General features: G+C 38.1%; 1 protein-coding gene across 1 annotated transcript in view; it reads right to left on the bottom strand.

Annotated features, from left to right (window-relative positions):
* SLC13A1 (solute carrier family 13 member 1) overlaps positions 1-13,599 on the bottom strand; it is a gene marked incomplete at its 5' end in the record, with an annotated part of 60,381 nt that overhangs the window by 19,459 nt on the left and 27,323 nt on the right. Inside the window, 2 exons of the mRNA XM_082632978.1 lie at positions 155-274; positions 10,894-11,045. Coding sequence (XP_082489104.1) covers positions 155-274; positions 10,894-11,045 — 272 coding nt within the window. The remainder of the gene's footprint in view (positions 1-154; positions 275-10,893; positions 11,046-13,599) is intronic.

Raw genomic sequence — 13,599 nt, forward strand, 5'->3', positions numbered from 1 at the left:
AGAGGGTCCTTAATGTATGTGTTCATACATGTCAGTTTTGTGGACAAGAGAAATGCAGCACTCGTGAAATAGGTGTAAAAGCCCTGGATGAGGGGCTGAGAACATGGAACCCAGACACCTTTATTTATCTGATTAACATGGAGTATGTACTCACTTGAATCCTAAGAAAAGCCACTGAAGCCAGATCCATGACAAGAGGAGAATAATAATAGCAGCCGGGAAGGACATCAGAAACCATGATCCAAAGTTGATGCAATGACAATCAGGGTAGCGCCTGTGTGAAAATATGGAAATGTGTTCACAGAAGGAGTACAAGTGGAATCCTTTCTGATGGTCAGTGGGAAGCAGCACTTCCCATCTTTCCTGTGCCACCAGCCAAGAAGGAAGATGTGGGAGGTATTCACCATTAAATACAGAAGTTAGTTTAGTAAAATTATGCAGTTATATCTCTTGAGTCTGTAACTGCATAATTATTGCTGCTTCCCACAAAAACAAGAGTGGGCATGTTATAACTTTTGCTCCCTTTATTCAATCTATAAGGAAGTGTTTGTGAAGGAACCTACCACGGTACCTGCTACTCATGGAAATGCACAAGAAATGGGTATGCATGGGTGTGTGCGTTTTGTTGTTCGTACTCAAATCATCAGTATATGAGTGAGGAAAGACAAATAAGCAGACTTGGGAACAGATGAGAATTAACTTAACAAAACTGAATGTGTCCATTACCATTTCGTCTTGGGAGCTGACATCCCAGACTCGGAAGGGACTCAGACCCCACCTGCATTGTCTCTCAAGGCTGTTTCCCTCTCTGTTTCTTCTGCCCCAGAGCAACTACAACCATCTTACCAGACATATTCTAGCCCTTTCTTCCTAGAATTAAACAGTGCTTTGGGGCTCAGTCAAACAGAATAAATCAGATAAAAATAATTAAAAGTCCTGTGGAAAACATCAACTTTTTCCTTTCTCCTAGTTATTTTCAGCTTTTTAGATCACATAATAAGAAGAAGACAATAGCAACAAAAAAAGGTCAGGTACAAGCACAGTTTCTTTGGTAACCTCACATTCATTGTTTCAAAATGTAGTCTAAATTTCATATAGTTATCTATTTTATGACTGTGGGGGAAAAAAAAGAAAATTTGAGAAACAGTTGTCTTTAAATTTTCTTCGTGAAGCAGTAACACAGAGTCAGAAATTGGAAAAGTACAGAATATAATACAGAAATAATAAAAACACTTAACATTTTTAAAAATTATTTTTGAAATCACAAAATATAGAGAACTTTATAGAAATGACAGATTTTCAATATATTTTTTTCTATTTAAATCGTACCTTGTATTTTGCCACTTAAAAAGATCATGTAAATAATTGAGAAGATTCATGCTACATGCCTCAACATAAGCCAAATTTATTTTAGAGCACTCCTATTTTAGAATGGTTCCTAAAAAATGCAAAGGCTTGTTTGTTTTTTTAAAAAAACAAAATTAAGCTTTCAAAACTGCAGATTTCTAATGTTGTCTACAATTTCTTTGAGCTGATCTCCCTGGGTCCTAGAGTTATTGGCAACTTGAGGATGATTCTATCTACTTTGAAGAGATCCTAGGATTAGCTTATATATTTATGCCATTAGAAAGTGACAAATGATAAGTAAAAAATGCTACAGAATACAGAGAATTGATGAATGGAAAAAAATGCTTTACCATGTCCATGAGGTTCTACTGAGAATTGCCTGCTTAAAAATAAATGTTGTTTTCAGTTGGAAAATAAAATAAGTGGGAAAAGGCTTAAGCTTTTCTCCCATCAATTTATTAGACTTGGATTACAGGTCAGTGGCCTATGTTATTTTGTTCAGCCTGAAGACATTGAGAAATGCTTCTTGGATTCGGTTCAAAACAATGCCCCAAACCCAATTTCATTTTTCACCATCTGTAGCTCATACCTTGAAATCAGGCTGCATTGTTCTCCCCACCCACTGCAGAGAGTCCTGTGAGATTTGACCGAAGAGGAGCTTTTCAAAATTTTTGCCTGGAGGGATAGGTCATTTAGAAAAATGAAAGCTTAAAAAAGCTGAACTCTGGGGGTTTTTTGTTTGTTTTGTCTTTGTTTTTGAACTCAGTAGTAAGAAAGTAAACACCACGCAGATGTAAATATTTTGAATGAAAGTGGAATGAGTGGCGTACTCGGGATTAGTTTCACTGTGGTAGTTCTTTTCCCACTTCCTCATATCCTATAAGTGAAGGGATTGCAAGTATCTGCCTAAAGCAGATATAGGTTTCTTCTATCATAAACGATGTTAAGTACATTTAATTCTAATAGAATCCTTTTCTTTCACCCAGCACTGTGTTTTGGGTGTCTACCATGTGCCGGATAGTCTCCTAGTTTTGGGGATGTAGTAGTGAATTAGATGGACATAGTCCAGGCTCTCACAGTTTATATTAAATGAAGAACACAGGCAATAAACAAACCGGTAAGCATATAATGAGTCCGAAAATAAAATAGAATAATATGATAAAAAGTTATTAGGTAGAGGGAGAAATTTTACATAGTGTGACCAAGAAAAGAGATAGTTGAGATGAGATCTAAATGGCAAGAAGGAGCCAGTCATGTAAATAACTGGGAAATAGCATTCCAGACAGAGGAAGTAGCAAGTACAAAGGCCCTGGGGTAGGAATGAGTTTGGAAGACCAGTGTGGCTGTGGATAGTGAGCTAAGTTTACAGTCACATGAAATAAAGTCCAAGAAGTAGCCAATAGGGGTCACATCTTATATAACCTTGTAGGTCATCAGAAGGAACTTGGATTTTAATACTAATGCAATTAGGAGTAATTGGAACATAGTAAGCTAGTGACATGATCTAATTTAAAATCTATGTAAATTTATGAATTTCATAAAACATATTAGCTAGGTGGATTGTCAAGATTGACCGTAACAAGAGTGGAAGTCAAGTGTGGTAGGCAGAGTTCCAAGATGAACCCCAAGAATCCTGCCCCTGGTATATATGCTTAGTATATTCCTTTCTCCTTCTGTGTGGACAGAACTTGTAAATAGGGCAAGATTTTATTCCTGGGATTAGGTTCTTTTATGGCTAAAGTGAAAGGATTTTGCAGAGGTTCCCACAAATGGACTCTGAGTTAATCAAAAGGGAGATTATCTTGGGTGGGCCTGACTTACTCAAGGGAGCCCTTAAAAGAGAGATTTTCCTGCTGGCCTAAAGAAGTGAGCTTCCATGTTGCCGAAGGAAGGGGCCACACGGCAAGGATCTAGGGGTAGCCTCTAGTTGCTGAGAGTGACCTTATGCCAATAGTCAGCTATAAAACGGGCACCTCAGTAATTCAGACACAACGAACTGAATTCTCTCCACAGCCTGAATGAAGACCCTGAGCTGCTGTGGAGATTGCAGGCCCAGCTGACACCTTGATTTCAGCTCAGCAAAGGACCTGGCTAAACTGTGCCTAGATGCCTGACCCACAGAAATTACGAGGTAATAAATTCATGCTGTTTTTCTTTTCTTATTTATTTATTTTAAGTTTTTATTTTTCAGCTTTTAAAAACATTTTAAAAACAGCAGAGTTGAGTAGATTTTAGCTTAATTTACATGAGTAGCAGTGAAGATGAAGAGAAGGCAATAAATTTTACAAATGTTTGGTACGAAATTGGGAAAAGGTGCTATTCACTGAAATGAAGTCTGAGGGAAGAACAGGTTGGCAGAAGGCATGATGGATTAGGAAGCTGCTGTGGGCATGTTAATGTGAGATGTCCCTTAGTTTCCCATGTGGCCATGGTGGATAAGCAGTTAGACACATGAGTCTGGAATTGAGAGGGCAGGTTAGAGATGTAAAATTGGTGGTTACCCACATACAGGTGGATTTATAAACCATGGAAATGGATGTGATAATTTCAGAAGTAAATGGAGATGAGCGGAAGAGGAAATGCACCTGGGGCTCCCTATGTCTTAGAGGAATGAGCTAAGCACATTTAATTCTAACAAAAATCCTGTGGGCAAAGCATTATATTTTCATTTTACACCGAAAACACTGAGTCTTAGAAGGTTAAGTGGATCGCTCAAGGTCACAGAATCCAGTCAAGCTGGATATTTACACCCAGGACGAATGTTGAAAACACAACCTCTCTTCATTAAAGCCTAGTGTCCTCAACACCAGCTCCCAGGTGAAAAGAGAAAATTCCATATATACTGCAAAACATCCATAAGCTAGAGCACAAACTTTATGTTTTAAGGACATTTTAGAACACCATGTAGGAGTGACGGCACCATAGGAGAGACATGCTTTGACCTAAAGCCTATACGTGCGTCAGTGTTGATATTTAGGAAGATGGTGTTGTCGACGCAGTTCTTATGCCCATATACAAGATCACAAATCATACTAACGAAATACACAGTACTGGTCTCAAAAGAATGCATGCGGTTGTGGACGTTTACAGCCTTGAAACAGATTTTGGGCATTAAGAGTGCGATCAGCTGGTATCCACGCTGATTATAGTCCTTTTGATTAATGACTGTTTTGATGATTTCTGAGTCAAAGTCACTTTTCAGTTTTGTATTTGTGTACTTTCAGAGGTTTCTTCGGAAATATTAATTACTCGTTACTCATGAGCCAGGCTTAGATTTCTAATAGCAATGGCAAAAGTAGAAGCGGCAGCAACAAAAAATGGTTAGGGTTATTGACAAGTTCCTACCTGCCAGGCCCTCTGCTAAGGGCCACGGATGCACTATGACATTTAATCCTCATAATAATGTTATAAGTTCTAGTTTGGCCTCCATTTTACAGATGCAGAAACTGATGTTTGTAGAAGTTAAGCTAATACATGGCAAGACTGAAATCTGAACCAATGTCTAAGTCCAAACTCTGCAATATCCAAATTTCTTCTCTATTATTTGCCAGAGAAATTCTTCCTTAGAAACACACATTGCTCTTTTCTGCAGGGGGGAATCATGGTAAGTTTTGCAAGTGGCTATTGCTAGGTAACTGGTTAGCCTTCTTCCTCTGTGATTAATCAAGAAGGGAGGTTAGGGAAGTGGGCTTTGAATTTAGGGTGCCTATAAACACATTTCTTTTACCATTTCTAGGTTTGTGAAGCTATAATAGTTATTATTTAATGTATAACAGTGACTGTGCTAATCATTGATAATTCAGCTTCCTTCCAAGCTGTTTTGTATACCCACATATTTCACTGCTGACACCTACAAGCTGAATAATATACTTTGATAATCAGCAAACTACAAAATTTTACTTGTGATATCTTCCATCCTTAATCTGATAGATTTATCATCCATCCTTAATCTGATAGATTTGCCTTCTATGTTATTAATAGCTGTTGCATTTGTTGAGTGATATTGATGCATCAAAACTCCTCTGTTATGAAAGCAGTAATTGTCCCTAATAATATTTCCCTTAATAACTTTATTTTAATATCAAAAGCTTATTCGGTTACTTAGAGGATTCCCAGGAACAGTCAGCACTTCATTTATGTCTTGGTACAGTTCAATGCAACCAATTTATTGATCACCTACCTGTGCCCCTTGTGGGCTAAAAGATGAAGAAGACAATAATTCATGAAGCCTTTAGAAGTTTGCAATCAGGGGTGGTAGTTGTGCATAAGACAACTTTTGTGGATAAGACAAATTTATAGAAATGTGAGTATAGTTTATGATAAGAGGAGAATGGGAATGGAAGTTCTGGAGTAACCGAACAGAGTTTCAAATGATACAGCATCCACACAAGGAGAGAAAGAAATTGGCAGAATTGGCAGGTCTTTCAAGAACCAGAGTAGAAAGAAATGGGTTACTTACAGGGTGAGATTTATTAACAGTAGTGTTAGGAAAGGAGGAGATTGGGTGATGACTAGAAGAGTCTGTCAGTGGAGCAGAAGGGTCAGGTAGAGAGCCTTGAGCAAGCAGGATTTCCCTAATGAGAAGAGGAAACAAAGAATATTTCCAGAACGCCCCATTCCAAGGATTAGTCATAACTAATGGTGAATTAATCACAAGGTAGTCAGAATTCAAGTGTCACAGGTACTAGATTCAAAGATTAAGAACACAAGAAATTTCATACCTTCTGGCTGAGTTAGAGAATTGGCTTAGTCTTCTCAGTATTGTTCTGAAAAGCACTTTCTAAGCTATACATCAGCTTATGACAATAAGGGAGTGGTTCAGTCAAACTAGCCACATTCCCAGCTTTGCAACTCTTTCAAATAATACTTGTGATGTGTGCAGGTTTATATTTTATAAAAAGAAAATGCAATGCATGAATGCAAATACCCATGCAGTCTTTACTTGTCACTGTCAGCAAACTTGCTTTTTAAAGACTTTTGCCAACATGGCCCCCTCACAGATGGTCAGAGAGGCAATGAGGCTGCAGAGTGAAAAGGGCACTGGGACTCAGGCCAAGTGCTTCACTGACTAGTGATCGTGATTTAAACTCTTGGAGCCTCGGTTTCCTCATCTGTGAAATGAGGGCATGCATACACGTGATCTGAGAGATCTCTGTCTTCACCTGTCCCTTTTCATTATCACTCAGCAGGACACAGCCTTCTTTCCCAAGACTGACATTTCTACTCTTGTTTCTATTCCATTCCACTTCCACCTGACTCTTAGCCAATCAATATATTCTCTCTCTCTCGCTCTCTCTTTTTGCCCCAAACTTCACATAGCTCTGTTTTGACTGTCTCCTTCCCCTGAGTGTAAAACCAGACTGACACTACCCTTGTTCTAAAGGAACACTCTACCTCTGGTTATACCATGCTTGCTCTTTTTTCCTTTTCTTTGTCAAACTTGAAACAATCATTTAAACTAGCTGCCTTGCCCTCCCACGATGTCCTCACTCCTTAACTCTCTTCAGTCCGAATTCTGCCCCATACCCCACTGTTCCACTACACCTGCCCTCTTGGAGGACACTGTGAGAACCAAAAGCCTCTTCTCAGCCATCATCCTAGTTGACCCTTACCCAACACTGCATGCTCCTGACTCATCCTCCCTTTGGAAAATGGTCTCCTCTGTCTTTCAAAATCCCATGTGCTCCTCGTTCTCCACCTACCTTGATTAACTTTTCTCATCTTCTTTCTTATTAATATTTCATATGAATCTATCCAGGTCGCAATTCTTTTAACTTTTTTTCTCCCTATATGACCATTTCTAGAGTCAAGATTTTAATATCTGTGTTTATATAGAGAGAGAGTCCCAAATTTACAACTAATTTCAACAATGTATTTGCAAATGTCTGCTGATCTCCTTGTGGATAGATTCTGAGCAGGCCACTTCAATATACTCAAAATAAAATTTATTTCTCTAATGAACCTGCCATGACTTCTCTAGAAGTTCATGACATCACTGTCTATACAGCCATATTGTCAAAATTTCCCAGAGTTGCCTTAACCCCTCCTGACCCTTACATCCTCACACCTAGTTACTCACTACCTTCTGACTGTACAGTGCCCTAAGTCTAAATCCCCCCATCACTTCACAGCTAATCTACTTCTGCCTCTCATCATGTGTCAATACATTGGTAATAAACTCCTAACTGGTCTCCCGTCCCCAGACTCTTATAACGCCAATGTGCACACTGCTATTCTCAACTGTGCAAAGACATGCACAGACTATTCCACTGCCTCCCTGAAAAACTGATTACACAATTTTTGTGCTTTGATTTTATGGATTATTTGCATTCATTTTCTCCATAAACATGGTGTTTACCTCTTTTAAGATTGGGCCAGGCTACACAGACAAATTTTCTCTACTGATCAAGGGGTGCTGCACACAGCTAGAGTCCTCTTTGAGGATGCATGTTCAACTGTTTCTAGGAAGGTAATATTTTAGGGAGACAGACTTTGGGGTCTGACTGATCTTGGTTTGGTCTTCAGACTGCTAAGCTGAATGTCAACTTTCTCAACCCTACTAATAATAGCGAACGTTAATGGAGCACATGCTTTGTGTTAGGCACTGTTCTAAGTGCTATTTATTTTATGTAAAACTCAAAACAACTCTCAGAGAGAGAGAGAGAGAGATCTTATTATTATCTTCATTTATTTTCTGGCAAAATAACAGGCTTAAAGACATTAAGTAATTTGTCCAAGAGCTGGTATTTGAACACAGACATTTTAATCTCAGAGCCTATACCTTTAATTACCACTGTATACCACTTCCACAGCAAGGATATATAGGATTCGTTTGCACTGTAGTATATGTAATTCATCTGGCAAGGGCTCAATACATGTCACTTTACCTTCTTCCTTATATGTCAAAGAACAAATGGTATTATGTTTTAAATTTTTTCATGGTTTCCATATATGTATGTTTTGTCTAGACAATGAGATGGAATCTTCTTTCTGGTAAGTTTTATTTTTTGCATTTTCCGAAAGAATTAAAAACCATGCCTTGCACATTGTCAGTCCTCAACAAATGTTTGTTGATTGACTGAGTGAATAAGTGAAGATCTGTTTTTTATTTGCACAGAATAAAATTTAGGTTTCTCAGAATTCATTGTTCTTATTTCCTTTGTGTAAAAAAGAGAACAAAAGACATCACATGTATAATATATAAATATATTTTATGTATAAGTAAATAGATAGATAGATAGATAGATAAGGCTTTTAAATGTGTTATCCAATCTCTTCCTCCCATAGTTTATTTGTAAGATAGCACCTTTTTCTAAATGTCAAAGGCAGGAAATCATTGACCCTCATGCTTATGTACCCTTTGGAAGTTGGCAAGACCCAAAATGAATTTGTACAAAATGATTGTTGGTATTGCTCAAAAAGATAGCAAGCAGTGTCAAGAGAAAAGGTGAGATTATTGTAGTGGATTTGGAAATAAAGGGTGATTTCTCTCTGGCTCCAAACATCTGAACATAGAAAATAAATCTTTTTTATTTTCTGCAGTTTTAAGTTTCTGAAACTTTTTCCAGTGAAACTGAAGGCATTTCATTCCATTGTTGCTTTGGGTTGCTGTTGTATTTTTTAGGGTCAGTATTTAAGAAAACATTTATTAAATATCTAGTTTGTTTAACAGTATCAATTATATTTTGTTACATAATGTTGTTTTCCCCCTTCTATTTTAATCTTTTCTATCAAGAAGGGATACTTTGAGTTTTTTCCAGTTTTCATATAACTCTTAATGTTAAAGAAAACTTGAAGAAAAAAAATCACTAAATTTCAAAGTACATTTTAAGTACTTTCTAAATTTAAAGAACATTTTGGCCAAATTGCCATGATTAGGAGAATTAGAAGATTAGACAATTGGGGAAAATAGTTACTGAAACATTTTGCTCAAAGTGCTACAATGCTCTCAATCTGTCATTGCAAATGGATGAATGCATTCAGAGAGTCAAAGGAACAGTTAAATAAAAGAAAGAAAATTTTGTCGATACATCGGGCAAGAACACAAAGACCAAGGGCAAACTCAATATGGTCATTTTGACAATACCAAGTAATTTCATGGGAATGGTGGAAACCAGCAGTTCTCTAACACCAACAAAGATAAAAAATTAAAAAATTGGTCTAAATTTTAGAAAAAGAGATTTGCAGAGAGGACTGAAATGTGGAATCTCCTTCTTTGGGGGATTCGTGTGAAAGGACAGAAGTCTAGCTTTCAGAAAGGGATCAAGTACATTTCCTATCTTGAACTAGGAGATATATGGGATAAATCCTCTCTGCACTAGGAATTTCAGAAGTCTCCCACTTATAAACCAAATGTCTTTCTAAGGTTCCTTTCTAAGTAGGCCATTGGAGTACACATGGTGGTTGTGTACTAATAGAAACAATAAGTGCACATGGAGGTCTGTGTTATGAATTCCCTAAACTGCTCTGTTAGTGTTCTTTTTTGTACATAAGTTCTCATTCTTTCCAGAATGGAGGGTGACATTTTTTGAATCTTGGATTTCTTGGAACATCTTGCAAATAATTTCAGAAAGTTCACAGAGTTTGTGAATCTGTTTCCTAGAGTGTGGTTTTCCTAAGTTTTTCTGTGAAAAGGACCTAAATCCTATTCTAGGGCATCCTCAGCACTGCCCACCCTCCAGGCACTCTGACAATTATCTGTCCTATTAGTCCTTGAAAATATACCTTGGGTGTAGGATCAGATTGAGCTCTCACAAAAAAGCATGGACTTTCAGACTATTGCTTCAATAGTTCTTACATGGTACCAAGTATTTTTACATAATCTACTTCATTTAATTCTCACAATAATCATATGAACTGTGACTATTTTAGGTATGAAAAAATTAAGTCTTGAAAGAGTTATTTACTTTTTATTGTTCAAATTCACAAAGTAAGTGACTGAAAATTGTGGAATTTTTAACTCAAGTGCTCTGACTGTATCCAAGGTGCCCCATTTTCTGCACTGGAGTAACATCACAGCATTAACTTATATTCAGATTCATACATCTGTCCTTAGAATACTTATTACTTCTATTTTTGGTAACTGCACAATCCTTCAAATCTTTTTCAATCTCAACACCAAATTTTCTGTAATGAGCAATTCTGTTTCCTGCTCATCATTTAAGTTCAAATGTCAGTTGCAAAACCCTACATAAATTGTCCCATGTAAACAATCCCCTTTCTTTTTAGGTAACTACCATTTGCAATATTATTTATAATGAAAAGTGTCTTCTGTGTTTGGTGAGCATGGTCATCCAGGAGTTATTTCTTTTAAGGTGACCTTGCAATCTGCAAACACCTGTCAATTCACTATGTCCTACATATTTAACTCTATGGGAACGAGTAGAAGGGCATGTTTCTAGACATATAGAAGTCCTGATGGGGAACAAAGGAGAGTTAACTCAGTATAGCATCTCTGTCTTTGGATTCTCTGAAACAGGTAAGAATAATTCTTACAATTTGTGTGCTGTCCATTTATTAAATCACCAGCCCAACAATTTTACTTACATATTGAAATGCTCAGCGAAGATCAAGTTGGTGGAGGTACCAGTGATCGTTGTCAATCCACCAATGGTAGAAGAGTAAGCAATGCACAGGCACATAAGTTTACACATCATGTGGTCCTTCTTTGTTCGATATTTGTTTCCTGTGCCTGAATTCTGTTCAACAACAAAATGTACTATGAGAATAGCTCTCTTTGTGGTCATAACAAGCAGTAATAGCATTTGTTATGGGCTGAATGTTTGTGTCCACCCCACCGCAAAATTCATATGTTGAAGCCCTAACCCCCGATCAGATGGTATTTGGAGATGGAGACTCTGGGAGGTAATAGGGTTAGATGAGGTCATGATGGTTGGGGCCTTGCTTGATGGGATTAGTGCTCTTGTAAGAGGAGGCACCAGAGAGCTTGATCTCTCTCTCTCTGCCATGTGAGATCACAGAGAGAAAGCAGCCATCTGCAACCTAAGGAGAGAGCTCTCATCAGACACTAATCCTGCTGGTACCTCGATCTTGGATTTTCAGGTTCTAGAACTGGGAGAAATAAATTCCTGCTTTTTAAGTCACCTGGTTATGGTAGTTTGTTATGGCAGCCCAATAATGCAACAGTTATCTTTCCATCAATAGAAATGTTAACAATAAAAATACATAACCACTGAAATACTTTACACAGTTTCATTCATTCATCCTTCTTTCTTATTCCTGAGCCAACTGTTACTTCCTTTCTTCCCTTCTCACCAAACACTCCCAAATCTTTCCAGGGTTTTCCCTCTGAACTGGTGGTATATGGTCAGTGAATTCCTAAACCTCTTTTTGGAGTGTTTCTTTATTTTGGCACTTTCACTGATCCTCCCCAGAGGATACCACTGCTTCTGAAATTGAACATTTTCAACCCCCTATACTTCACTGTTGAGAGAGTCAGTGTCCTCCTTGTTCCCCACCCTCTTCCAGAACATTAATCGTCTACTGACATGAAAATAAGTCGATTTTTCTTTAAGGCTCATATAATTTGGCTCTTTCTCTGCCTATTCTTTTGAACAGGATGTTCTGATCACCCACTGCCATCACTTAAGATGACATGCCCATCTGGCACACAACATTCCTCATCCTGCAAATCCTGTCAACATCTGGATAACTATACCATCTTCATGAGTAACCCCTTAAATATCCTGGCTTTACACATTTCTTAAATCTCATTTCCAGAGACCTTCGACTCCGCTCCTCCTGTCACCCTCTTCCCTAGTTCCTGGACAATAGCACATCCTCAGATGGCTCCATCTGAAAAAAAAGTCACTATTTCTAATGTTTCTGTTTAAGAATAGAACTCCCTGAGGTGCAATACAAAAGCAACTTCATTCCTTCTCTCACCTGTGACCCATTTAACACACTCTGTTGGTCTGATTCTTGCTATCCCTGGGGTGATATCTGGGGTAGAATCTATAACATTTTTGGTCACTTCATTTAATAAAGAGTCTTTCAGTCATGTTTAATTAAAAAAAAAAAAAAGCAACCTCATTTCAGTAGCTGAAATAAAGAGTCCTCTATCTATTAGCAAAAGTCCAAACTTTAGTAAAGTTAAACTTTTGCTTGTCCCCTAGATCAGGCTTGCTGAAAAGCCCATAGTTGGAAGTAGGTTTGTGGGTTCGTATTGTTCTCTATCTTCTAGCTCCAATTTCTCCCACCATTTGCTAGTTCTAGTTTCTAAATCCTCCATATTTGGAGTGGCAAGGGATGGACAGTATCGGGAGAGGAGCAGTAAGGATTAGGAGAGGTCTTACTTGACTGGTTTAAATAAGATACAATGTTAGTACTCTTTATGGTTTTTTTTTTTTTAACATCTTTAACATCTTTATTGGAGCATAATTGCTTTACAATGGTGTGTTAGTTTCTGCTTTATAGCAAAGCTATACATATACATATGTTCCCATATCTCCTCCCTCTTGCGTCTCCCTCCCACCCTCCCTATCCCACCCCTCTAGATGGTCACAAAGCACCGAGCTGATCTCCCTGTGCTATGTGGCTGCTTCCCACTAGCTATCTATCTTACATTCGGTAGTGTATATATGTCCACTTGCATAGCAAAGGAAGCCATAAACAAGACGAAAAGACAACGCTCAGAATGGGAGAAAATATTTGCAAATGAAGCAACTGACAAAGGATTAACCTCCAAAATATACAGGCAGCTCATTCAGCTCAATACCAAAAAAAAAAAAAAAACCCAATCCAAAAATGGGCAGAAGACCTAAATAGACATTTCTCCAAAGAAGATATACAGATTACTCTTTATGTTTGATGGATGTTCCAGATGGCCTCGTCTGGTGGGCAGTATTATGGATTTTATGCATCACGGTGCTTTTAGAGATCCCTGTCACCCAAATAAGAACATCAGGTTGCTGCTCCTTCTGTGGAGTAATGCACCTCTTCCACTATGACACCCTGTGGTTTCTGCATGTGATGGTCACCCGATCTCTTGATGCAGAGGTCGCCTTGCCCTGTCAAGAAGCTGTCTTGGGGAAAGTTGCTTTTAAAATGACCCCAAATACCACTCCTCTCATACATCTGGCTCATGGGAAACAGGTACCTCTGCTCTGTTGGCAGTGAAAGTGCAGCTGACTCTGCATTAGATAAGGAGACTCAGCAGTGAGTTTCACTTTTAAATGTTTCAAGAGTATGTCAAATACTAGTCTGCTGATCTCTAGGAAACAGAGTCTCAAG

Source organism: Mesoplodon mirus, assembly GCF_964341445.2.
Source record: "Mesoplodon mirus genome assembly, chromosome: 9".
NCBI classification, from domain to species: Eukaryota; Metazoa; Chordata; class Mammalia; order Artiodactyla; family Ziphiidae; genus Mesoplodon; species Mesoplodon mirus.